Genomic DNA, 27,732 nt, shown 5'->3' on the forward strand with positions numbered 1-27,732 from the left:
GCCTTGTATTAAATGAAGTTTAATCCTATTTATGATTACATATGTGCAGCTTCATGTTCATGTGTGAAACTACTAACGCTTTATCTTCACATGTGTTTTTGTACCTTATCAGTAAGAGTTAAGAAACCAGTATTAATAAACAGCTCAATGAATGAGGAATCTACTTAGTGAACTTGAAAGCAAAAAGTGTAAAGTTCAAAACAGAAGAAAGAAGCAGAGACAAATTCAGAGAAATATTCTAAAATAAGAAAACAATAAGGGATTATGAAGCAAGAGATGTAGAGAAAAGCGGTGGAAGATGTTTCAATACCAAAAAACAGAAACTGAAACCTATTTGAAAGGTGGAAGAAATAAATTAAAAGATTAGAGATGGTGCTCAGTTTCAATGGATAATGCCTCAGCTGTTAGAAAAATAAAGAGGCTTTCTGGTAAATCCAACTGCTTCTTTTGGATGGTAAATTTTTGTTTTGTCAGAAAGCAGTAAGATCTTATCAGGATTTTGAGCTGAAATACAGTGGTAGCTTTGAAACATGATTCTTGGAGAGCACTTAATAATACACTTTAGGTCTAGCATAGAATGACGAAATTGAAGTTGGAGGCTTTCTCAAATTGGCACTAAAATGTTAACTGTTACAAACCCTAGAGCCAGAATGGAATTAACATTGCCAAACCAAAAGAAAACAAATGTTTTAACTATAGCTATCACGTGTACAAAAAACAGGTTATGAACTCTTTCTGCAAGCAGTTACTCTGAAAATTAACAGTAAAAACTACAATGCTGTTCTCTGTAAAAACCTATTTTTCCCATAGGGTTTGCATAACTCTCTGATTAGATTTCCCTGTAAAAATGCCATACATTCTGCTAAAAGTTTCTGTAGGAAGTTGCACTTGAAGACACATTTTCTTCTTTACACATAAAGTGATACATGCTTTCAAAACTCAGTGAAAACCTCCTGATAAAATGGAGAAAACACAAGAAGCACGTGTAACTCCAGTGGTCAGATGGAGAGGCACCCTGAGTTCATTCTAATATATTAGACATGGCAGAAATTAAAATGAAAAAGAAAATTAAAGAAGTGACTTATAGAAAACCAATTTTTATTCCTAAGCAGCAATGCCTTTGTCAGTCAGATGAGGTGGTTTAGTTGTCCTTTTTGGCCTAAAGAAACATACCACAGATTTGCAATCAGAATACCAGCAATCAATTTTAGAAGCTACTCTTCAGTGTGTGCCTGCATACATTAAGAACAGGGCCATACGTGAAGACTTCACTTAAGTGATACTTTTTTTCAGTATAGAGAAGACATCTTACATCTTCAAATTCATCCACGAAGACAATTAACTTTTCCATTATATAAGCCAAATATATTACATCCATTTTATCCGCAAAGTGGGAAGCACCTCTTGTGTAGGCTGTCAGCTGGCGGGAAAATTCAAGCACGGTTGTCAAATTGATGTGCATCTGAAAATACATCAGAATTGTTAGGTGTAATAAGTGAACTAGCTTTGCTCTCTTCTAAAAACTGGAGATTACATCCATTCATATAATACTTGCTATAATTGCACATGGAATTCCATGCATCAGTAGTAACATGGACATAAATTTCAGGGGCATACGAATGTATATTCAGCATTAGGTGTTAGATTTCATTGCTGTTATATGAAGACACCATCACAGCAGACCAACAAATTTTGAAGATTTTTGTCCACCTTTTCTAGACTGTAACTAACCGGCCTCATAAAATATTATACCAAGCTACGGACCTTGCCTTGCCTATATCTTTAGATCATCATGACAACAACAGTATCAGTGAGGGTTCATACGTACAGTGGTGCATGTGGGAGAACAAGGGACAATGGTATTAAGTTGAAAGAAGTTCAGTTCAGACTGGTTATAAACAAAATCTTTTCTGCCATGAGGATAATCAAGCATTTGAACAGGTTACCCCCAGAGGCTGTGCAGCCTCCATCCTCAGAGGTTTTAAAGACCTGAGTGGTTAAAGCCCTGAGAAACCTGGCCTAACCTCATTGCTTACAGGAGAATGTACTGGATTCTAGAGACCTTCCTATTATTCCTATTTTATTATCCTATAATTGCACTGGCTTTCTTAATACAGTAATTATTCTCATTTAAGTATGAACATATCTGAAAATGAACTTTCTGTGCTGTTATCTAGCACTACCGATTGGGAAGAAATCATCAAGGAAACTGAAAGTTGTGAAAGTTATTATGGCAGTTACAGGTCTGTGCCATCCCCCATGCTGTTATCCTCTTTTTTATCATAATTTTTATCCATTTACTTTTCAATGTCATCCTCTCTTTTACTTATCCATAAGAAACGATTTAAGTACTGCTTTTGTTGGGAGACATCGAAAAGGCATTCTACAGTAGGCTTTATTTCTGCAGCTCTTTTAAATACATTACGGACAATGGCAATGAGGAAAGGCACTGCAGCTGATGAAACTCTGATACAGGACTTCAAGGAAAATTAACATCTTTCTGGTAAAAATGCATGAGGGGAAGACAAAGAAGTAACTGAAGTGAAGCACTGACAACCCTGTGAACGTTACTAATGGGCATCTAGACTCCAGACACACAGATAAAAAGAAACATTAAAATAAAGGCAATAAATGCTGTGCACTGGTTCCTACTACAGCTTCAATTACCAAACAAGCACTCTGCCTTTCAAGTAAAACATTTTGTTAAAAGTCCAGCTATCCCAAACTTGCAGCTGAACAGACATTTTTTGCAATTGAATAAAATCAGTACTAGAGGAGGGAAGCCCTGAACTTCATAATGTTACCTGACTAAAAGCATGAAGAACTTGAGTTACTTCTTGTGAATAAGGACATTCAGAATAGTTTTCTTCATCCCAACGTCCAGTTCGATTACATTTACGCCATGCCTTAGACTCTTCTGCACCATTGTGAAAGGCAATGGAGTTAAAAGAATACTGGAGACAGGGATGGTAAGCAGTTATCCCAGCCAAAGTTTTGGGCCATCTACAAACAACATGATAATAAAATTACATCAACTTTCTTATTTAAAGGCAACTTACAATACAGCAACAATATACAGAATGTATGAGAAAAAGACTGCTTTAAATTTTACCTCATTATGTTCTATAATGAATTACTTTGTTTCCTTGGAAAATGTCAAAATTATACAGGTTCAAGTCTGGTTGGTCACACACTAATTCTGCATTAATTCCAGGAAGGTGTTTGGTGTTAAGGAAAAAAATATGGACGGCATTTTCCCTACAGTAATTTTTGCAGACTGCATAAACCAGAGAAGGAAGCCCATAAAGCAAAAAAAATCCCAAACCCTATTACTAAATGCTGTAAAAGGTAAATGCTCAAAACGTACCTGACAAGCTTTACTTTGCATTTTGACCCAATACTACTAAACCCTCTCTGCCACAAACCTGCGAAAAGCAAAAATCCCTGCACGTATCAGAAACCAATAAACAAGATTTCAGCAGAGATTATGTCTCATGGAGGAGAAAGGAGCTATCCCTCAAAAATTAACTATTTAGGTACATGTGATTTGTGTAGTGTGATTCCAAAATAGCCTTTGAAAACAAACTACAAATCAAGAACAGCCAGAATTCTTCTATTTAGCTCTTTTATACAATACTCTTCTGAATATCTGCTGCATTCTGTAGAACAGCACAACTGGGATCTGTTTCTTTTGGCACTAAATCTGTTGTCATTTGCAGGCTAGTATGGACATAGCAGGAACAGGTAATTGGGAGAAATCAAAGAAAACCAGAAGCATATCATCAGCAAGTCAGCATGTCTGCAAAGGATATGGTTCTATAACTGCACTGATGTAATGACTGAACCCAATCAATCACAAAAATATTCTTCCTGACAGTGAAGACACACCTTGACAATCAACCTTTGCTAAACATACATATTAGTCTCTCTTAGACAATACAGGCCCATTTGGACATTGTTACATAATATACTGACAGGTTTTGGGCTATGTAAGTTTTCATCATTTCAAGCAAAGAAAAGGTAAGAAGAAAAATATTTTTATATGTCATAGGTAACTGTCACTGCAATAATTCATTTCATGATGTAAAAACAGTTGATGCAAAAATAACCATGAATGAAGCTTCACTGAAAATCAAAATATGTACATTAGTATATTCTCCTTTTGCCTCTGGGCCGAAGTATTCTTTTCAGTAAAACACTTGCATTAATGCAATTGGGCCACACTGAGTAGCAACTTACCTCAAAATTAAACTAAAGAGATAATTCTGAAACTAATATTAGCACAGGTAGCAGAATCTGGCCTTTATAAATAGGAATAATAGGAATATTAGGACACAACAACATTACCATTTGTATTTCAGAATGATCTTACAGAAAGCTGAAAAACAAAAAATGAGCAAAATACAGCCACCATACAGAAAAAATCTCAGTACATAAGGCCAGTTCATTCTAACCCACAGTGCCTAATTCTTACTGCAGTTGTGCAATTATAAATACCACCTAGGCTGGTCAACTGAAAGAACCACACTTCTCTAACAGTTAATGCTTTTTTCCTTTTTTTGCCCAATAAAAGAACTGTTCTTTCTAGCTTTGCTTTTGTGGTTCAACTCTTTCTACTTTCATACTTGCTATGTTACTAAAACTTCAAAGACCTTTGTAAGAAAAATTACTGGTGTGATAGCTGCATCACTGAGGATAAACCTTTGGAACAATTTCAAGTGCTAATGCTGAGTCTGAGCCTGATAAATTCTCTATAATTGTAAATTCATTCCCTCAAGTGTCAAAAGAACCTATGGACTCAGCATCCTTTTGATATACATTTTAAAAATAAATTTATATGGATTTCTAGAAAGATGATCAATAGGGAGAGAAATGTTCACTTCTTTTGATTTATATAAAATGACAAAAATGCCCCTGGTGTTAGTTCGTGCAGTCTGTAGAATTTATATATATTTATTTATGAAGAAAAGGATGTCATTTTTGGCTAGAACATGAACTTCATAAAGTTGTCATCTAGAAGATTCAGAATGTGTTATGTGATAGGAAGTATATATATTGTAAAAGATCTCATTAAAATACATTTAAGCACGTCCACTATGAGCAAACACAGTAGCAGTTTTTGTGATGATGGAAAAAAAAAAATCTATAGCTGAGATTGTCAAAGATTTTAATCCATATATATGGATTAAATACATATATAAATATATGTTCAGTAAATGTGGTATACTTGCTGGAACTGTAGTTAATATGTAATAAAACAGCCTCATAGTAACAAAAAAACAGATTATGTGAGTCATTTTCTCCACTTCTTTCTAATTAATTCATTTATTTGTATTCAAACACATGAAACAGTAGTAAAAGGCCTTTGAAAAAGTTTTAAATGTAACTTGAAAATGAAGAGAGCCTTTCAGGTCAGAAGTATTTGCAGAAAGTTCTGGCGTTTAAGAGAAGCTTCCTCTCTCGTCTACTTTTCCTTTCATTAACTATTCAAGCCATATTCTTATTATAATTCACTTGGTAACAAATTACCTTCTTGATTTCTCAATGGGAATGCCATCGTACATCAGTGTTATTGTCAAGAAGGTAATTATATTTTGTTTAAGATCTTTATGCATATCACTGAAGTATTTTAGAGCTAACTGAAAACAACATCGAATTCCACAGAATCCTTAACATTTTCTTCAGTTTATGGGCATCAAAATGAAAAAAAATCCCACCATCTTATGTAGAGAAAAGTAAAGATGAAACAAAAATTACATTTAGTCAACAAAATTGTGCAGACTAAGATTTAGATAGCACGGCAGATGTGTTTTCCAATCGTGTGATATACTGGCGGAACTGTGTGTGTCCTTAAACTGACCTCAAACGATCTATTTGCTTTACTGAGTAGCTTTAATTGCTATTTTGATTCTCTGCAGTGAAGTATTTTACTAACAGTTTTGTGTTATTTGTTACCTCTAAACTCAGCTGAACAAAGCCAGCAGAACTGGAAAAGATTAGAAAAGTATTGAAGATTTAATCTTACAATGCTTTAATGCAGTGTTATCATATTCTATAATTTAGAAAAGATCAAGAACAATTGTGAACACTCTCTCATCTAGCTGTAAAGAGTCTACATCTTTTGAAATTTTCCATAATCTCACACTGAGGAATTAGATGAAAGATTCTCTGACTTTCACAAACCACTGCTGCTCTTGAAGCACTAGCTGCCATTTCCCATAAAAATCACTCAGTGCTCCTCCTTCCTACTATATTACATAAAAATGACAAGAAAAGTAAGTGGCATCTTTGTAACTGACACTGAGGTATCATGTAAGCATGAATACAGTTCCTATCTATATTAATATATGAAACACACTCCAAACCCAGAAAATCATACCTGAAATCTCCCTTGTTGTTAATAACTCTTTCTGCAGGGCAGTAGGGTGCAGCTGTTTCAAGTACCACAATTTCTACTTGTTTAGTGCTGTTTCCATAGGAATTGTTGACTAGACACTCCCAATCTCCATTTGCATCAATATCAATGCTGGATAGAATAAGTTCACTATAAAAATAAAAGATTAATTATTCCACATATTTCCTAATATAGAGATTGAGTCATTGGTTTTCTGACATTAACTTATCTTCAGATATTTTTCCATGAAAATATAAAACTAGGTTTTGCTATATGTTGTTACAGACAGACAATACGTGAGTGATTGATATTAAGATGTTAGCAGCACCAATTTTGATGGACCACTCAGATCATGACAGGCTATAACACAGATTACCAACTATCACAAAAGTGTATTAGTTATGTATCAATGCCTGTTCTCCTTTCACCAAATATTTTTAAATGTGGGGGGTTTTGTTCCATAAACAAGCGCTTGAAAGTCAGAAAAGCATTTCAAGTTGACCACACAACCAATTCACCAAGAATGCTTCCCTTCAGTTGTGATTGCAGCTCCTATGGCATTTCAACAGCACAATCTGCTGTTCCTGTGGCAGCACAGGAAAGTTTTCTAGAATAGCCATTGACTTTAGAAGCTATGTATAATTTTCCTAATGAATGCAAAATGAGATGAGGCAAATGCTGATATTTCTTTCAGTACTTTACTACTCATGAACTTCTTTCACACTGTCCCCCACTAAATATGAAATGTAGTTATTAATATCAACAAATTAAGGTTGCATTAACACTTTATAATGAGTGTTACACAAGTTAAATGTAGAGACACTTTGTGGCTTCTCTTACAATACAAACATTGTGCGTGACTGCACCACACCTATATTTAGCTGTCTAAGCTAAATATTCTACGTATAATTAGAGAAGGAGGAAATAATTTCAGAAACATTTAATATTGTCTAGAACTGTTCTGGTTTTCTGTATATTTTAAATCAGGCGAGAAGCTTTCCTTCATCTAGTAGACATAACCCAGGCCCTAATGAAGTCAATAAAGTCTAGTTTTTTCAATTGACCTCATCAGGGATAGAATTTTATCCAATTACTGTAACTCCATAGATCTCATAGACAAAAAGAATGTTACTACATTTTAAGAAAGTAATACATTAGATCTAAACCTGCTGTTGGGCTAGAAATAAATTTTACTACAGTTTTAAAGAAAGTACAGCTTTTGAAAGTAGTTGGGAGAGGAAAACAGGTAGTAATTATCTGAAATATTTGCTTTATACATCTTTGAGTATGTCTTGTAGTTTAGACAATTAGAAATTATGTGGGAAGCAATGGAGTACAGTCAGAAAGGGGGAGAAGGTACATTATAAAAAGAAAAGCATAGAATTTAAAAGTTATTCAAATCTGCATTTAAAACAAAATCTTAACAAATTCTACTTGTGGCCTTTAGCACTTTTGTAGAGAGCCTGACATACTGAAAGATATACAGAGAATAATTATATATAATTTACTTTGAATTTTTTGCTCTTTTAAACTTCTCTAAAACGGCCATCCTTTTTCAGTTTAAACCTTTGTATATTATACATGCACTTTTATTAACTTGGTTACAAGAAAGGATCAAATCTAATCTCCTTGTATGTAGACTACTTCTGATACACGTGAAAGTCGACCACAATCAAGGTAGCAAGTGATTAGACAGCTGCATATGTAGTTTTCTCTCTGAAATATGCATACAATGAAGAATGATTTTCTCAGGTACTTACCACAGGCCCATATCTTCACCCCCCGAAAACAAGCAAACCATGGTAAATACCCTTTAAGTTAAATTGCTTCAGAATTTTGGTGCAGTTCTCCAGATATTTAGGCAAATTCATCATTAAACAGTAACTTTAAAAATCCCACACTGTTCCTCCTTTCATGGCTTTAAGCTCCAAGTACCTTGGAACGCCCCATTTCATTTTTGTAACAAATTCTAACATGTTTTTATTGCAGAAAATGCAGGAAAAAACTTTACTAGCCATTCTCAGACAGAGTGGCTGAATATTTTCATGTCAAAAGAAGCAGCTGATCTCTTAAGAAGTCTCAGATGAGAAAGCCCAATAAGAGCAGCTTCATAGCTAACTCTTAATACATCTTCTTAAATTCAGGTTGAAATACTTAAGTGAAATAAGCCGTTTGACCAAAAAAAAATTAAATCTTCTATTTCATATGTCACAACAATTTCACATCATCTTTATAGACAGCTGAGAAAGAATATATTCCTAGAGCTTATGAAAACAATTATCCATAAAAGCTGTTTTTCACAGAAACAATAGGCAGCATAAATATTCACCTGTGGCACCAAGACCCAGCAACTTCCCAAGTGAATCAAATGTATGATAGATGTGCTGATCTTTTGATATATTCCACATAAAATATCTATAATAATTGTTAACGCTACAAATTTGATAAACCTGAGAACCATGGAGATTTTAGGTAAATGCAATATTTGAACATATCATTGGTTTTACAGGTAATCAATATGAAGATAAATAAATATGAAGAAAAAGGGTACATTTTCCATCCATTTACATTGCTGAAAAGTGTTCTGAGGCAAATTTATCTGCCGCTAAACAGTTCTCCTGTCACTAGATGAAGTTTCCCAGTTTCACAGATAAACATTTACTGACACATCAGTGTTGCTTCTGCTAGAAAAACAATACTTGAACACTGGTTTAAGTTCTCTAAAATGATGAATAAATCCTCTCATCCACACTTCTAATCTTCTATGGCCCTTTCTTCAGATGGTGAACCAAAATAAGCCAGAATAGGTTTATGCCATATACAAGAAGCTGTATAATGACTAGAACATAGAATTGTCTTCTGAATTGCCATCTGGCTACTGTAAATGATGCATTTATTTATATTCCTCTGGGAATATTCTGGATAGCAAGCCCAATGGTGAAACTGTTCATTTACTTACCATCTGGATACGATAAATGATAAATTGATTTTATACCCATGGAGAATTTGGAGGACTGGATTAAAAAAAATTAAAAGTCTTTTAATTCTCAAAAAGAGAAGTCAACGTCATCCTTTAACATTTTATTCACTTAAAATTCACTTGGCAACTTCACTGTCCTAGCAGACCAAAAGGAAAATGTGGGTCTATATAGATTTTTAGGCCTATTAATAAAATTTTCCAGCACATCAGTTACATATTTTAAGTCTTGGCACTGCTACAGTAGCATACCCAGAAGTTCAATTTTTTTCTCACTCTTAGTAGAAAGGCATTCTTGATCTCTCTTGGCCATGGCAACAAGTCCTGATAAAAGGCAAGAACTCTCCTGTGACCTGAGAACATGCCAGAACACTCTGGTTTAGGAGCTTGACAAGAGCACAACAGAATTAAGACAGGATGGCATGTTTGGCTGTATACTTTTCTTGATTATTCTTTCCACAGAAGCTAATAAATCTCAGGCCACAAGTGAAACCATCTTGCCTTTACTCTGCAGCTTTCCTAAGCATGGAGTGTGAGTCAGAAAGAGTTCCTACTCCCTCTACATTAGCAATCATATCCCACTCCTCAGAGGTGTGATAGTTGCTACTTTTGTAGAAATATTTGACCTACCAAGACATAGAACGAAGTCAGATATGCATGAGATGGTGTCAAGGCAAACTGAATATGAAGATTGCTGCCTGATGAGAACAAAAGGACGAGTAGCAAGCTTTCCTCAAGATTTGTGTTGAAATTATAGTGGCCTTCTCAGTAAAAACATTGACAGGAAGAAAAAGAATATACATGCTTCTTTTTTTTACCGGGAAGTTTCGTGCATGGTAGGATTCCTTTTCAAAAGGTGATGACTGACAAATAGAAAAATTAATTTAAATGTACAGATGATGCAATTGCACAAAAAAGTGAGTATATTCAACAGAAGCCTGTGGCATTGGTCATTCCGAAGAGAGGAATACAGGCATAAGCCATACTCATGTAATCAAGTAACCTGTGACAATAGATTTCTATTTGAGGCACAGTTTTGCATTGCTACTGCTACGCATAACTAATTAGACAATCAGAAGTAGGTCACATTATGCAAAGTTACTCAACCACATCCTGAAGTAATACCTTAGTGACATTTACTGTATGCCCCAGCAGTCATTTGCATGCCAGGAAAGAGAGTAACACATAAAAAGGAGACTTTAACACCATCTTTTGATTGGGTTTCCACAAGAAAGATTTTGAAGTCTGACTTGAGCTCCTGGAAGACTTGGGAAGAACCAACTGCTCTTCCTGGAGAAAAATTAAAATTAATTACTCAAACACAGATAACATTTAGGTTTCCTCATATTCTTCTTCAGATAAACAGCGAATGCTTTTCTACAGCTCAGGCAGAAGGCCTGCATAACCTCCATCCAACCCATACCACCTTAAATTATTAATACTAACACAGAATTTAAAAATTGAGTGTTGGCCTCCAGAGTACGCTGCTGCTTGGAACACAGCCTCTCACAGGGGATATAAGTTTAAAACATGGAAAATGAAGAAAGAATGTGTAAATCTAGGCATTTTAACTGAACTTAAATTGCTAGTCTGATCTCTCTGACAAAATTACTTACTCATGAAAGAAACAGCTTTAGAAGGCTGATGGCCTTTAAAGAAAGCTTGTGTCCAGGCAACAGCAAGAGAAAAGGAAGATTAAAGATTAAAGTTGGTACTGATTTTATGCTAGTTGCCTAGCAAATATTTTCAGGTGTAATCTGTTTGTCATACACGTAGGAAATTCAACACACATGACTTGCTGTTTCTTCTGAATGAGTATAAAAACAAAGCATAACTTACCACTTAATGCCATCCATAGCTACCCAAGAAATGTAATGTGCTACAACATACTTTTACTATAATTTATCTGTCAGCTAATTTGTTCACATCAGTATGCTAGGACTATGATAACAGTTGGATTTGACTTCAGAGATGCCAATGGAAAGGACCTAATTTTAATGACAATATAGTTACAGGAGAAAAAAACACAAACCTATTTACAAAATGGGAGAAAAGATACGTATATCAGTTAGAAAACCATCTTGCTTTCTTTTCCTTTGTATTGCTTACATTACTTTGACTGAAATGCAAATGTTCAAAAATGTTGTCACAGGCTAATATGCTCCATTTGTTATGTAAACATTTGCCCAATAGCAAGATGGGTATTCTATAACTGGATGTCAAAGAACCCGTGACCTACATTTATATGCCATCAATCTGTTTCTTAAAATTGAGAAAACAATTACTAGTAATAGTAACTAAACCGAATCTTCTTTGGAAACAAGAGTCAGAAATCCGAATAGCTCTACAACAAACCACAACAGGTTTGGGTTCTTCTATGATTCTTTTCTCTGTCATTGAGCTTCTTGGGTAGAGAAAAACTATCAGCTACCGTGCTGCATCAAAGGGTGTACATAAAGATGCTTGCATTTATCTTCATACTCCCACAGTCTTAGAGTCAATACATGCCAGTCTAGCTAGCTGAGAATGTAAAGTGGGGAGAGAAAAATAGGCATCAACAGCTCCAGAGCACTCAAAGCTTCCTCTTGCTGGAGAAACCTCCAGATAGCTGGTAGGTCTGTGAAAGCAGAGTCCTATAATGCTATCTGAAAGGAGTACACCTGGTCCAGGGCTTATTTAAAGTACTTCATGAATCAGTTGTGTATCATCAGGCTGCACTGTCAGCTGGTGAAAGGTTTGGGGATGCTCAAATATGTTTATTGTTATTAATTTTGTTCTACCAGCAAACTGCTTGACTGCCGGATGTATACCACTGCAGTCTTCTGGGGAAATGGTGCTACACATGCTGTATGTCTTTCATCTGCCCTTAAGTAGTCTGTATGCTGCAATGTTCTATCCAGAAGCAGCTTTGTTTCATTAGCATAGCTCTTGTGATCTGTACACTATCAGAGGTCCTTAGACAAAAATAACACTATGACAATCAGTTGAATAGCCAAAATGGGATAAAAAGCTTTTAAAGTAAAACATTTCCCAGATGATTCAGAAGTATTAACCTACTTACTGACAATTCTTGATTATTTGATTATGTGCCACTAGGACCAGCCTCCCTACCCGCAAAAAAACCCCACCACAAAAAACTCCACAAATAATACACAAAACAAACTAAAAAACTACTACATTAACTTTATAATTTCAAATTATTTGTCAAATGCACACTACTTGGACAGAATTTCCCACTCTTTCTAGTCGGTGGTGATGTTACAAATGAACAAATTAATTATTTAATGAATACTTTATGGGATAGAGTAATTGTATATTAGAGCTAGAATACTGACTTGTTTTGTTTGCTAACCTGCAAGAAATTTGGGAAGATCTAGAAAGGAGGTAAAACATAGCAGATTCATTCATAAGAACTTCAGGAACAATCTCTATTCTTTCCCCAGTATACAGTGTAAGCTTTATTTCGTGATGGCCAGGAGTGGTCCAATCAAAATACCATAAACAATTAAAAATAGGGTTCTTTTAGCATGTAGGGAGAAAGAGACCTATTTTCATGGACTTCAAGCATGCTAATAGAGTAAAAAAGCTTTCTATAAGTCCATAAGGAATATGTCCTACAATACATCCTCTATGTTGAATAGATTGAAATACATGAGTATTTCAGTTATTTGTTTTAGTATTTGTAACATGTTTTGCTTTAAAGAAATGGTTTGCTTCACCAGTGTCTAAGGTGATTGACTTGATAGGAAGAGTACATCAGAGCCTGGGCATAAGTCAGAATTGCTCTGATAATCACAGCTGATGCACAGGGTTACAAACTACTGCCTGGACTGAGAGAATATGTATAATTATACCTTACATTTGTGTTGACAGGATAAATAATTTAAAAATAGCCAGTCCTGGGATGTTCACTCCAACCTGGTGCTGCAGTGCAGCATCTCCTCAGCTGTTTGAAGGGCCACATTAAAATCATTCATGGCCCTAAAAAGTCAAAGCAAAACTCTTATTAATTCCCCCTTACGGGGGGTGAAAGTGAAAATTTTTGGTTTTAATACTGAACTTAACATTTTATTTCAGTGGTGTGGCTGGATGGACACATACACAGCTGCAGGAAATAAGCAGAGATGGAAGTGAGAAGTCAAAATTTAGTCCAAGGCATTGTGTTAATCTGGTCTCAACATCACAGAAATGGAACTCTTTTAAAGTTATTCAATAAGGAGTCTGTCAAAATTTTTCACAGTTCTGACTTACTGTTTTTCTAGGGATTTTTAATTCTATCAGCCCAAAATACCCGCATATATTTTCTGTGAAAATATCTATTTCTCAATCATGTTTCAATAAGCAGTTACCCAAATTAAGCCTAGAGTTTTTAAGGCACAGCACACTTACTACATAACTGTCTATTCCTTTAATGGTCGAGGGTATCATCATTGCTGCTTTTGCTTTTCATAGTATTGGTATACTTTCTCATAGGTTATATTTGAAATTATTCCCCAAACTGATTAGTAGTAAAACTGTCATTGCATTTTATTTAGATAATTGAAAGATTTTTAAGTTCTAAGTTTAATTAATCTTCCAAATTAATTCACATGATGATTCTCTTAATCTCAGATAATCAAACCCTTGGCCTGTGCATTTCATTATATTCTGCAATAATTTTAAATATTATCTTCTATCTGATAGGTGAGAACGTTGCTGGTAAAGGTGCATCTGTTACTAGTCTTTTGCTGCCTGTAAAACCCGAAGTAAGTTGTAGACCATTGACTACACCATTTAAAGTAATCTCAAAACAACACAGAAACACTGATTTACAATTTAAATTGTTATTTTGCTTCAATTCTTTCCTAACTGCTCAACAACTAAGGGTCAAGCAGAGTCAATTAGATGAACCAACAAATATCAGTACTAACAATTTCTGCTGATTTCCCTGGGCTTCTCAATATGACCCTCAGCTGCTCATCTCCAAATACTCATGACAGCAGAACACAAAGAGCTTGTGGAATACCTGCATTTCTGAATCAGATTCTTTGGATTTGTTCTAACATTTATTTTTTTTTAACCTTGTGCAGAGTGCATCTGCAATCTTTTGGCATGATTTGGCACATATCTGAACTTCCAGTTGTGTATCCAACCTAGTAACATGCTCATCAGTGATACACCATTTTCAGACTGTTCTTAACCTAGTATTGGTCCAAACCACTACCACTTGCTTCATATCTTTTCCAGATGTATTCTTGCCACAAACTGTTAAGAGAGTTCAGGGGTCATTTAGTTTCTTTCCAGAAAAAATAGGCATAGAATTTCTGCCTTTCTCCCAGAATTTCTGTAAGTTTTGTTCTTTCCTATATGGTACGCCTGCCTGGATCTAAAACTTGTCATGATACCACCTGTCTACTCCTGGAGTCCATTTCCAGTCATATTAATTTCTTTCAGTAATCATGTCTTCAACTATCCTTATTCTTTTAGTGAAACTGTCTCAGCCAAGTTCCAAATTCTTTACTAATAGCTGCACTAATTTCAAACATTTAAAAATTATTTAATTGGATTCAAAACTGCCTTTCAATTACAAAAATTATGAGCATAATGTTTAATCCACCACATTGCATTCCTTTTTATTTTTCTCCCAGTTTCTTCATTATTACAGCACAACTGGATCATGATTTGAAACCCTTCCTTGATATCAGATGTTTCTTTTGCAGATGGAAGTCTTGGAGCTTTTCATATAATCATTTAGCTCTAAAATCAGCTTTCAGAAATGAATATATATATATTAAGTATAAATTTTAAATTAGTTTTCCTACTATTGCCCCTATCCTTGTTACACCTAAAGGACCAGCTGTAGTTCCATAATTGTCTTATCTCAAAGATTACTATTTCTTTCATTATTTACTTTTGACCATCCCATATTGGCATTCATTGCTGTCAAGATGTAAGGAATAACGAGATGCTTTAAAAAAACTCAGATTCTTAAGCTTTTTTTTTTTTTTTTTTAAGAACTGCATTTCACAGCCGTATTTAGAAGACTGAAATACTTAGGACAGAATTTAAGAGAAAAACACTGTTTGTGGGGGACCACAATTGAGACTTAATAGTTTGTATTTCCAGTGGCAAATCCATCTACATAACATAACAAAAGTTACAACTGAAAAACACATCAGATACTAACACCTGCTTTGCTAGGTTTATTTTTAAGAGCATGTTGGTTTCTCCAGTTGTAATACTCCTTTTTTATGGTTTCTTCATTTTCTGCGCAGTTTAACACCTTCAGAAGGAGCACCTGTGAACTGTAATGGTCCCAGAGCAGCCATTACAGCTGTCAAACATAAGCACTGTTAAACCCTCTACGCAAGTATTCACAGAATGGAATGAAGATGACTTTAAAATTGTCACTATAGTCTATAGGGTAAATACAAAATTTCCTGAAAATCAAAGTCTTTCTACTACTGTGGAGTTGCTTGGTTTATAAAACTAAAATATTTTCCTCCTTTAGTTCAATATTCTAATAACTGTCCTGCTAGCCCCTCCAAACACTGAAAAGGAACAGTGGGGAAGTTGGGAAAGATGCTGTGCTGCAGAGAATCATACATAATCTGCCTTCTGTGTGGCTTCAGGAATATGGATTGTTTCATTGCCGCTTACTGTGATCAAACTGATAATCTAATATTCCAGGCTTAAGAAATTAGGCTGTCTTCATGGAAACCCAAGAAAAAATTTCAGCTAGATCCATTCACAGTTGATAGGAAATTAGTTCCACGTTGCATTTACATTTTCATGTATGACTATGACATTTATACACAGGCATAATGACAGAAAATTCAACATAAGCAAAATAAAATATTATTATCATTGGCAAGAAATGGTAAATGTGAGCTAGCAGCAGAATTGAAAACACCTTCTCAAGATCTCCTATAAGGGAATACTCTTTGCCAAGAAAAATGCCACAGGCCGGAAAACAGTTCAAAACTTTAGTTTAATTATTGTAACAAAAACATTTATTTTAGTTTATTCTGCTTTATCATAGGAGACAAAAAATACACATTTGGATATTTTATCCTTCTACTGTGCCAGTTAATAAAACAGAAGGTTTTAGTATGATATTTGTGTTGTAAATCCATGTCCAGAAATATCTGGAACTACCCAATAAAATAACTATCTAAAACTGCTGGAATAAGCAGCTTTTGGAACAGGACTTCACCTCTTTGTTCAAAACTAGCTTCAGAAATCTTTAAATTGCTGAGCAGCACAAGCCAAAGCCCATCTTTTAATGCAATCCCAGAAAGCCACAGAGAGTGGACACAGTAGGTATAGGAAGGCAGAATATGACACTGTAAGAACTGATCTTAAATTACCTTTATTTTTACTCCAAATCTTATACTTAACTTACGATAACTACTGGGAGGCATAGTCTTTCTGATGTTTCACAGTGCCTCGCCTTAAAAAATATCACAAATTAGTGTGTAATAGCATGTAACAAACATTAATACACACCATTGTAACATGTAATAAGCATGCTATTACATATCATTTTAACATATAATAATGATATAAATGGAGTTATAGTATACATGGTCACAATGATGGGATTCAAATTAAGAAATGCTGAAGGGAGTTTTGACAATCATAATTTAACCAATTTTTTCTCACTTTCAACATGAAGAGACAATAAATCTCTATAATTTATATTAAAAAAAATCATTGACTTCAAAATGGTATGGATTTTGAAAGCTGGTTTCAAAAGTATAGGTCTCTCATGCCTTTAGCTCAGTCCCTTGATCAAGGCAGAGGCATGATTGCTTGAGTTTTAGAATTTTGACTGGATAAAGACCATGCTGTACAGTAAATACAGTGTTGATGCCCCACTATATTGTGAAGTAAAACATATAGCTCAAATAAATGAGCAATTTAAATGTCTGAAGCTTTTAAATAGCTGTTTAAATACTGTGAGTTTAATTAAAAAACTATTTTTTTCTCATTTTGACAGTCTGCATCGCATAACTTGGACAAGTAAAAGTATTTTTCCAGTCTATAACAGCAAATATGATGACGTATTTAGAAAACATTCTTTCTGAATATTTGGTCCCAGTACATACTGCAAGATGAGCATGAAGGTCACCTATTTAATGGCCCAGTAAATGAGGTAGGTAGCAGATCAACCATCCTTATTAAAATATTACTATGGTAGACAATGATTTTTATTTTATAGTCTGGCAAACCTTAAGCAATATAAGGTAAAATTCAGTTAAGCTACTTCTAAACTAGCTTTTTAAAAAGGATAGCTATTTTGAAAATCTTAACATTTTTAAACAATTTCTTTCAGTTTATTACTGTGCTCTAAAAATTGCTTAAACAGTGCAAAATATAGTTTAGTTGAAAAATACAATGAGATTAACAGCATATCTTTTAATTTTTATATCATGGAAATAAGAAGAACTTGCTTTAATTTAAGTGATGTGGCGGTTATAAAATAGCTTATTCGCTTGGCATTACCATACTAATTTGTCTAATAGTCTTTTTCATTATCTGCTACAGCCATACACATTGCTATAAGAAGAAAGCCAGTAGCTGTTTGAATAGGTCAGATCCACACCTCTAGATCTATAGGACTCCAAAAGGGGTCAAATAATCAGTGAGCAGATGAAATTAAAATCAATACAGCCGAAAGGCCACAGTGGAGATGAATTAATTTGACTCCCTTCACAACTTTCCTTTGATAGTTCAAGAAGCATTTCAAGTCACTTATATTAATAGAAACTGGTTGAGTGAAAAGATGTTAATGATGATCCAGAGCTAATTAGCATAGCTATTTTCAGTCCATCTCCTACACAGAGAAAGGCCGAACATAGACACAGAATCATACTCTTTTTTTGATCAGTGATGGAAATGGGCAGAGGACAAAAGTATGTGTGTAACAGCTACACAGCGTTTAGTGACAAGCCTATACTCTATGATGAAAAACAAAAATAAACACAGATATTTATAATAATTTATTAAATAAGATTTACAAGGGAAAACTGAAGCAAAACTGGAACGATACGGTCACTGCCAAATATTAGTTGTTACTTCTTTTATAGAAGCCTGTTCTATTTCAGTCCTCTTGTGTTTTTCACATGAGCAAGTGTTTCTTTAGATCTCTGCCTCTCAAGCACACAGAGGCACACCGATGGTAAAAGTCATAGAAAACTGAGAAAAATTTTCGTAAGAAACAAATATGGGATTACTTAGCTAAAGAATACACGAACCAGTATATTTGAGCCTACAATAAATTAAACCAAGCCTTTTAAATTGACAGTTCTTCATAGGTAGTTCACTACAGTAGATCAGTCTTCTAGATGGCGTCAGGAAGCAGTTTGGCTGTAAGTCACTCTTTTATGCTACTGAAGCTATTCTAAGTTCAGTTTCTCTTCACAGTTTACTGTGTAAGAAACTCTGTTTTTATACGCTTCAAATCCATAGTTGCTCAAATCTAGAAACCTTGACACAAGAAACACGATTTGGAACCACAGCCATTCATAGCCATGAAAAACCTATACCTGTGTGTGTTCCAATTCAAGCATGCAATTGAATTGCTTCAAACAAAACAAATCCTGATGCATCTTTTAGTGCAGCTTATTGCAAGTATTGCATCTGTTCACCTTGCCTACAAGTCTGACTATTACAAGAAGTATACATTACCGTGTAATTAAGCAGCAGTCATGAATGATGCTGTCCTCTACAAATATGCCACTCTCTTCATCTGTTTCCATCAGACGACCAGCATGGTACCAATGTACTTGGGTGGTATTGTCAACGTATGTTGCAGTACACTGAAATGGCAAGCGGTCTCCATGAAAAACCACTTGTCTTTGTGATGGGATCAGCTCAAAAAGAGGAAGTTCCAGAGGCCCAGCTGCAGGGAAAACAAAACACAAAAAAAAAAGGAAAAAAAAACCTCACAATTAATTCCTCTCACGAACATTGTGATGTGAACTACTTGTATAAAATTCTAGCTTCCCAGATCTTAACATTAAAACACTAATACAAAAGATGCCCTCACACTACCCACTTAAGGCTGATCATGTTGTGAATTCTAGAGATCACATTTCTTTCATTGGTGTGAGCCCAGATTATTAGAATATCTACAGAAGATGGTTTTCACAGAATAGTTCACAGTACCAGCAAGGTTGGAAGGGATCTCTTGGAATGCTGCAAGTCCAGCCTCCTATTCTAAGCAGGATGCTCTACTACAGAAAAAAAATCAGTCTTCCAAGTAAAGAAAAAATACAGCTATTAACGTACATTTAACAGTAAGACAACTTCGCTGTCAGTGGACGAAATTCCCACTGTGCTCCAGAACAAAATTTACTCAGTCTACAGAGCCTAAAGTATCTCATATCCTTGGGATTTGGAGAAAAACAAGGCTAAAAACAAAAGTTTAACTTTTCCCTGAAGTTCCACTATCCCTATGACTTCTCATTTCCCTGTCCCTGCTTCCTTTTGCCTCTTCAATAAGTTGTCTTTACTCTCCAGACCTTTACTCAACATTACATGTTTATCTAAATAGCTCTTTCTAATTTTTAATAGTGAAGTACATTTCACCATCTTTATTTTATGAATTTTATCTCTCCTGTGATTCCCTAAGAAACACCCTAATGATAAGAATATTGTATTTCCTATTCTAAGCAGAATTTTACAAAAAACAGCTGTCATCATCATAAACCCAAATGCCTAAACACAATTAAAAAAAAATAGTGTTGTAAATTTGGAAGACATAAGCATTTTCAGGAATGCTGAAAGTCTGCTAATTTCATAGATTTGACAGTGATGGAAAGCTATATCTGTCAATCCTACAGTCTCTGTAGAGACTGAATCTCTAGACAGTATTCGTTTTCTTCCATTTTCACTTGTGGATCCTGAAACTACCTTAAAACAATTTCTGTAAAATATTTTCTACAGATTGTGAGATTAATATTATTTCTTTAAATTGGTAGCAGAGCATTGAAAAGGAGTATTTTAGGAAAGGTAATTGAAATAGAGGCTCTGTGCCTAAAGAAAGAAGATCATCTTTCACACGATAATAAGGAATAAAGGAAAACCTCGTTTTCTTTTTTCTGATATAGTCTGCTTAGGCAGGACAAGAAAATTACTGCCTCTGATACTTTGTTATCATCACACAAAATTCTAACAGCAATAAAAATACTCACATATGTGATTGATGTGATGAACACACTACCATGAATATGTTGCACAATTTCTAAAATAAAGCCTTTTCACCTCTGCCTACAAAGCCAAAACAATTGACTGAGCCTGGGTCACTGCACAACTTCACTACTCAATCTCATCTTAGACACAATGGCTACAGTCTTGCTTCCTGGAAATCCTATCTTGATGAGGAAAGAGAACTTTTAACCTAGAGCTGCTTCTCCCTTATTTTTCTTCTGTTTTCATTTAAAGGCCTCTCATCATTAATATCTATCCAGCCTACAGGGTTGTCAGTTGAAAGGTCACTTTTCCACATTTGCACCACTAGTAACTACCTCAAACACCTAGTCTTCTTACAAGTATTTTAAATTTTTTTTTTCCATTTCATTGCTCATCATTTTATCTTCCTTAAACTTTCTCCTCAGAATCCTTTATTGCCTGTAATAAATACAGATGAACTTAACCATGCCTAACCAGATTGCAAGCCATAATCACTGGTCCTACAATTGCTAAAATCTGTGGACAACCAGCAGTGTTTGTTCTTCTCCTTACTCAGCGTCCCACCCTAACATGCTTCTTTATATCGTTCAGTTGTCGTCTTTGGAACACTTAGATTGTGAGCAGCTGCATTTATAAACCTAGCTTTGGGCCCTCAATACTACTGGGGAATTTAAATGTTAAATAGTATATTCATCACCTGCTTTGAATAAACAGTGAGAGGGATCACTTCTACCTTTTTATAGAATTAAGAATGCTGGCCAGCATAATACGCAGGATTTGTACATGAGTGAATATGTGATACTGCTGTCCGGGAGAAGCACACAGAGGATTAAGAGGCTTGCTACTATCTACTGAAATGTTGTAACTCTGCTGTGACTATAAAGGGCAGGCTTCAGAAATCCCTCCTTACTTGTGTATACATCATGTAGTTTATCTTCTGATTGCACCTATTTTTTGTGAACATAGATACATTACTAAAAACTCCTTGAAACATATCTAGTATTTTTATATGATCTTTGGCTTCTAACTAAAAGAAGAGAAAGTAAACCAGATTAATACTTCCTTCATAACAGCTGCGTGCTTGGTTTCAGTCATTTACATTAAAGGTTTTACTGGAAGATGGAGAGAATTTCTCTCTCCAAAAGGCTGCAATCTTTGTGTTGCATTATGACATAATTTATGGAATATAAGGAAAAGTTACGGTGTGGAATTTAGCCATAAATTAGCTGAATTATTATGAAAATAGAGTCCAGAAAAATTAAACACAATAGAAATGCATACTACTCACAGAAATAAAATTCTTCTCATGAATACAGCTATTTTTAACTGAGGATATTGTATCTTGTCAAATGGTTTTGGTCATGCAGTAAGTGACACATTGTGTCATGAGGCTATGAAGTAGTAACAGTGTGAACTATAGCATCAGTATTTCTTAAGTCAAGCTAAATAACTTGCCTGGCATATGGATGTAGTGTAACACTATCACTTTGAATTTATCTCTGCCTTTATAGCTGGTCTTTAACGCTCTCCCGTTACCGCTTCTGTTGCTCAGCCTTGGGAATCACCAAACCCAGAAATGGGTTTTGTCATCTAATGATTAGAAGTAAATGAAACCTTTTTTTTTTTTTTTTACTGCAGCATATCAAAAAAGGAGAAAATGATCCTTTGACAGACATCAGTCATATCAACAACCTACTAATTTACTTTTTATTTGCAAATCCTTCTAAGTGCTAACAAAGATGCAAAGTGAATGAAACATACCTTTGGTTTACCATTAGGCTAGGATATCCTTCTGACCAGCCGAACCCTTTCACAATGTATGTATATGGTTTGGCCAAATTGACAAATAATGCTGTGAACTCATTTTCAAAGTGAAACTAGTAAAATTTCCATGGATTAGGACATTTGCAGACCATGGAAGGTATGCTTAAGTACTTCTGCAAAACATCTGCTTTTAATCTCTGTGATGTCTACAAAAAAATGATTACCAGAGCTAATCTGCAGCTGTTTCCCAGGGATAATCATGATTTAAATGACTGAGGCTGATTCTGCAACTATTACTCAAGCAAAAGTTACAGTTGACTTCAGTGACATAGCTCACAGATATAAGGATTAATTGCGTCAGTAAGAGTTTCAGGATTAGGGCCAATACCGTTTATACAGAATGGCTACAAAATGATTGTATATTTCCATCAGCATCATCTGGAAATACTTATTTTAAATCCATAATCCAACAATCATTCAAATTCAGAATAAAAATAAAAGTATTTACCAATGCTGTATACATGTTCTCAAGCTTGACTTTGAGAATAAAGCAAGAAGTAAGAAAGGCAGAAATCCTGAAAGTATTTGGAATGATTTTGGCATTGATCTGACAGCACTTGAAATATAACAGCTCTGGCAATCATATCTCTAACACAAGAGAAATTGTCTCTTTGATTATGTGATTACTAAAGGCCAAATAAATATATATATTCTCTGATGCTCATATGTATATAATTGTATGTGTCTACGGCAGACTGAACAGTTTTACAAGATTAAAAATAATCTACAGTTTACTGTTGTATCTTGGGAGAGGAGGGACTAACTTAGGCAGATTTTATGTATTTAATTTTTACACGTGAAAAATATTCCGAGATTCTCCTTCCAAGACAATCGACTCTGCTGTCCTCAAGTTTGGAGTCAGCACTACCATCTGCAACTGAGAGGTGTGACTCTCCTATAGGCACTTAGATCAAGAGCTGCTGGAGTGTTTTACAGTCTTTACTTGTCTTGTCTTTCTAGTCAGCACTAAACCATGATTGCAGCAGAGCACCACAGGAATCACTGATTGCAGCATGAATCTAAAGGTCTAACACACCATTACAGTAATTACATCTTTTCCTTTATCTTTCACTTCTCAGCAGAAAAGGGTTTTGTTGACTGTAGGCCAGATTCTTTATGCTATCCAGTTTTGTATTTCAGATTAGCTCTAGACTAGAATACTAAGGACATATAGAGGAGGAATCAGGTTACACAAATACCACTGAATTAGAATATCACTTACAAGTCCTTCTCACAGGAAGTATATCCATGCACATTTTAATGCATGCGATGCCCCAAGATGTATATAAAGTTGAAAAAGAAAAGCGAAATTATTTTAATAACCATTAACTAAAACAGAAAAACAGCAAAGTGCACTGAAGGTCTAAGGAAATGTTCCAATGTGTATGCCCTTAATACCTTTATAAAACAATTTCTCTTACACACACATTAAATACTTTTTGCCTTTTTCCTTACAATTCAGTTCGTGAGATTTTAAAAATATCTCAATTTTCCTTCTAATTTTGGCCTTCTTTTTTGTTTACTGTTTTAAAAGATGCAAAGGAGAAGAATGTGAAGGAAATACTGCTGTCACTGGACATATATGGAATACAAGTGTTTGTAAACATACAATGCATTTCTAACCTGTATGTTCGTTAGTTTTTAAATATAATATGATCCCATTTAGAATGCATACACTTACAAATGGACATTACTGTCTTTTGGGTGAATGATCAAAAGCAAATGTATAAGCACAAAAGCTGGCCCATGCAATAGAATTGTCTAAAAACTACAGAAATTTGGCTAGTCATTGGCCAACATGACCAGTACAAGGTGCTGGAGACAAGATCAGGAAAAACAAACTACATCCTACCTCCAGCCACGTTTCTTGCATTTTCTCCTGCACAACCTCTAACCTGGGCAGCACAACTCTCTACAGCTAAATAGCTACTAAGTGCATAATTCTGGTTACTACGCATTCCGCTGTTCAGTTTACCATAGACACAGTTTTCTGCTATACGTTTTCCGGCCCTCATTAACTGGTTTTGTTTGATATTGGCAGCTTTTTCACAGTCAGAAACAAGAAAATCCACAGGTTTCTCCAAGTTGTCCACACAAGTGCAGTATTACAGTGCTCATGTCTCAGGATACACCATTGACTTCTGCCTCTCTCTTGGCAGAAAATTCCGTTTGCTACAGTGCACCACGAGCTTTAGGGACAGAAAAAAGCCAGAGGTTGGCATTTTGCTTCTTGCTAATCACTTGATTTATTGTATTGCCAATGGGCTTTTTATTTGAACTGAATGTGCCTACAGAGTGCGGCACATCCTGCTGACAAAAGTGTGACTTAGAGCTCTAATATTTGCATACAATCTCAGTGGGAAAGAGATGTGCATGGAAAGCACAGTAGGGGAAGCTGGAAGTAAGGACAAAGTAAAGGAACTGGTCCAATACAAAGGACGGATGAAAATGAGGAAAAACAAACTGAAAAACATTAGTTAAAAATTTGAATTGCTGACACAGCAAATTATATATGTTGATATTTACTGAATGGAACTGAAGAAAAGAGGGAGATCTGAATTGCTCTGAAGGCCAGTTCTGCCAAGAAGGGGAGGTGCCAGTACACCAATGCCAAGTTCTTATTGCAGAATTTGCTGACAATTACAAAAGGTTTGGTGTGGATGGTCTCAGACAGTGCAATATGCCAAGGAAGTCAAGAATGAATACAGAACTAGAGCCAAACTTCAGTTTTAATAAAAGCTTTGCCTGGCTCCAATTTTAACATATTATCAAGAAAATACAGCTGTCAACATGTATTAGACACATCAAAATAAGACAAGTCTTTTGGGCTTGGGACAAGAGGCTTTGTACCATATTCATTTACCACTCACTCTAGAAAATGTAGAGCTTCTGTTTGTGTAATAGTTTCTTATTTCCACCAACTCCATAATGCTGGCAGGGCAAGGCATATTCCACACCATTTGTACCAGTCGCTTTCACCCTCATAAATGCTTTTCAGACAGAAACATAAAGTAGATGTATTTTTTTGCAGCATCTCATAATTAAATCACAGGTTTATGTTTGTTTTGTAATGTTAAGTGCTACACTGAAATGGTAGCTACTAACCAAAGAGCAAGACTTCAGACATGTATACTGTTTTACTTTAAATCACAAATTTTGTATTACATTTTACTCCTGCAAACTTCTGTAAAGCCATCAAAGCTGAGAAAAAGAGAAAGGGTGCACGTCTCATGAGCAGGCACAGCAGAGTCACTGGACTGAGGCACTGATAAGAATGTAGATGCAGGGATCTGAACAGAAGTAGCAATCCCAGGATTTATCCTGGTACAGCAAGTCCAGGCTGTCACAGTTCACTGCTGCTGGTGCTTCAGCTATCTAGGTTAGCTAACTTCATAAATACACTCCATATCTACAAAACAGAAGATTAAAGTCAGTGCAGTTATGCCAAGAAGAGCTACAATCATAGCTTTGGATGACAGCCTCACTGAGAAGCGCTTGGATTCTGTAACTTCTCAGACTTATTTAAACAAAATAAGCTACACCTGTGCAGAAACTGTGGAAAGCTGAGCTGAAAAAAGTACAATTCAAATCTAGTCACTTTTAGCAAATCCAACTCATACAGATTTCAGTCAGCACTCAGCAAGTGGGTGACAAGTCCAGCCATGAGAAAGTTATTTAACTTGTCTTTCTCTACAGCAGTTTCCCCCAGATTTATAAGCCTCTGTGAAAATAAATTATCAGTTTTCCACTGGGTCTAGGCACTGATGAATGTTGTGTCCATTACAACCATTTTAAGCGAAAGAGCAGTGGACAAACACTTTCTTTTTTACTGATGATGGCAGTGATTTACTTGGTAGGAAAGTAGAGGTAGAGAAATACAGAGGCAGTAGGTTTCACTTAATAACATTTAACATGAATGCCAGATATCATAACATTAATTTGTAAAATGGCAATAGCTACTTGAAAAATTTCCACAACAGGAAATTCAAGGTTTCATTCCAATTAATCAATTAACCAAAATATTATCTGCATGCAGGCAGAATAAAGCCCATGTCCTGCATTGGCATACCTAGCAGAAATTCAAAAGAAAGGGTAAAAAGACTTTTTATCACTGATTTATTCCTCATCAAATAAAACTGCTAACACTTTTCAATTCCTTATTTTTAAATTGTCCCAGAAGGCTGCTTTAGAATCTGGGGAGCATTTGATTATTTGCCACACCCCAAAACTTGAAGACAGTGACATATGAACAGCAACGATATTGGAAGATTCATCAACACAAATTCCTTCACTGGCAAGAGTCAGGAGCCATTGCTAGAAAGCTAATCTTGATTACTCGGATTATCCTTCTGCAAGCAAGCTGCCAGCCTCATGGCTATGCACACTCGTTAAAGCTTGCAGTTAATGAAAACGGCTGAGCAGTGGCAAGGACAAAGCACCTAGCTCTACAAAATATGTTGTATGCTTTACCTATCTGGGAAGTGCAGTGGTGGCACTCATCTTTCCAAACCTTAAGCACCACTAGTCACCTTCTTTTTATTTCCATGACCTTATTACACACTCAGACCAAAGAAGTATGGCAGCAGGAAGGTCCCAAGAGTGGCAGAGATTGCTCCTAATTGCTCAGAGTCCAGCAGGTTGCACGAGTACCCATCTATGCTGCAAGAATGCCACGTGAAAAGGAAATGTGAAAGCCATAAAAGATGCTGAACAAGTGCCAGTTCTGTTGAAGTAAACACTTGTCCCGGTCATTCTATAAGATTTCAGGGGTGAAAAGTTCTGTTGAACTATATTTTCATGTGTGAGCACAGATGCAAGAAAATGTGTAGTAGTAGAACATCCTTTAAGTTTCTCAAATTATCATTTTAATAATCGTTATTTTATGTTTGTAAGTTTTAAATGTCATTTATTTTGTGCCCCCAACCTTGTAGCAGTGTTCTAAATTACCACCAAATAAATTAGATAATAATGTTTAATATCACATGTAGGGCACCGTATTCCTTTTTTTTTCCCCAGTTTGAGACTGATCATATTAGGATGAGCAGTCTAGAATTTGGAGCCAAAAGACCATTGTTTGTTTCATACTACCAAATGGTTATCTATTGGAAGCTTTGATATTTAAAATGCACCACTCAGCTCTGACAGAAAATTAATCTACCACACCCATCTTTGAAAGATTAAAAATGTACAATTACATCATTTGATTTATAGATATTCTCCTATTATCCATATTTTGTTATTAAAGAAAATCCTGAATTGCTAACATTGTAAAATAGAAACAATTGCAAGAGGATTTAACTACAGCTAATTGTATCACTATCCACATCTTGAAAACCTGATCCTGTGAAAGGTTACTAAT

The 27,732-nt window shown here is 35.3% G+C and overlaps 1 protein-coding gene across 1 annotated transcript in view; it reads right to left on the reverse strand.

Moving 5' to 3' along the window:
* ADGRA1 (adhesion G protein-coupled receptor A1) overlaps positions 1-27,732 on the reverse strand; it is a 294,207-nt gene that overhangs the window by 143,178 nt on the left and 123,297 nt on the right. Inside the window, exons 7-10 of the mRNA XM_075423515.1 lie at positions 19,044-19,257; positions 6,380-6,544; positions 2,805-3,003; positions 1,313-1,462 (exon numbers count right to left, since the gene is read on the reverse strand). Of these exons, the coding sequence (XP_075279630.1) occupies positions 1,313-1,462; positions 2,805-3,003; positions 6,380-6,544; positions 19,044-19,257 (728 nt within the window). The remainder of the gene's footprint in view (positions 1-1,312; positions 1,463-2,804; positions 3,004-6,379; positions 6,545-19,043; positions 19,258-27,732) is intronic.

This window comes from Opisthocomus hoazin, chromosome 6, assembly GCF_030867145.1.
Source record: "Opisthocomus hoazin isolate bOpiHoa1 chromosome 6, bOpiHoa1.hap1, whole genome shotgun sequence".
In the NCBI taxonomy this organism is placed as follows: Eukaryota; Metazoa; Chordata; class Aves; order Opisthocomiformes; family Opisthocomidae; genus Opisthocomus; species Opisthocomus hoazin.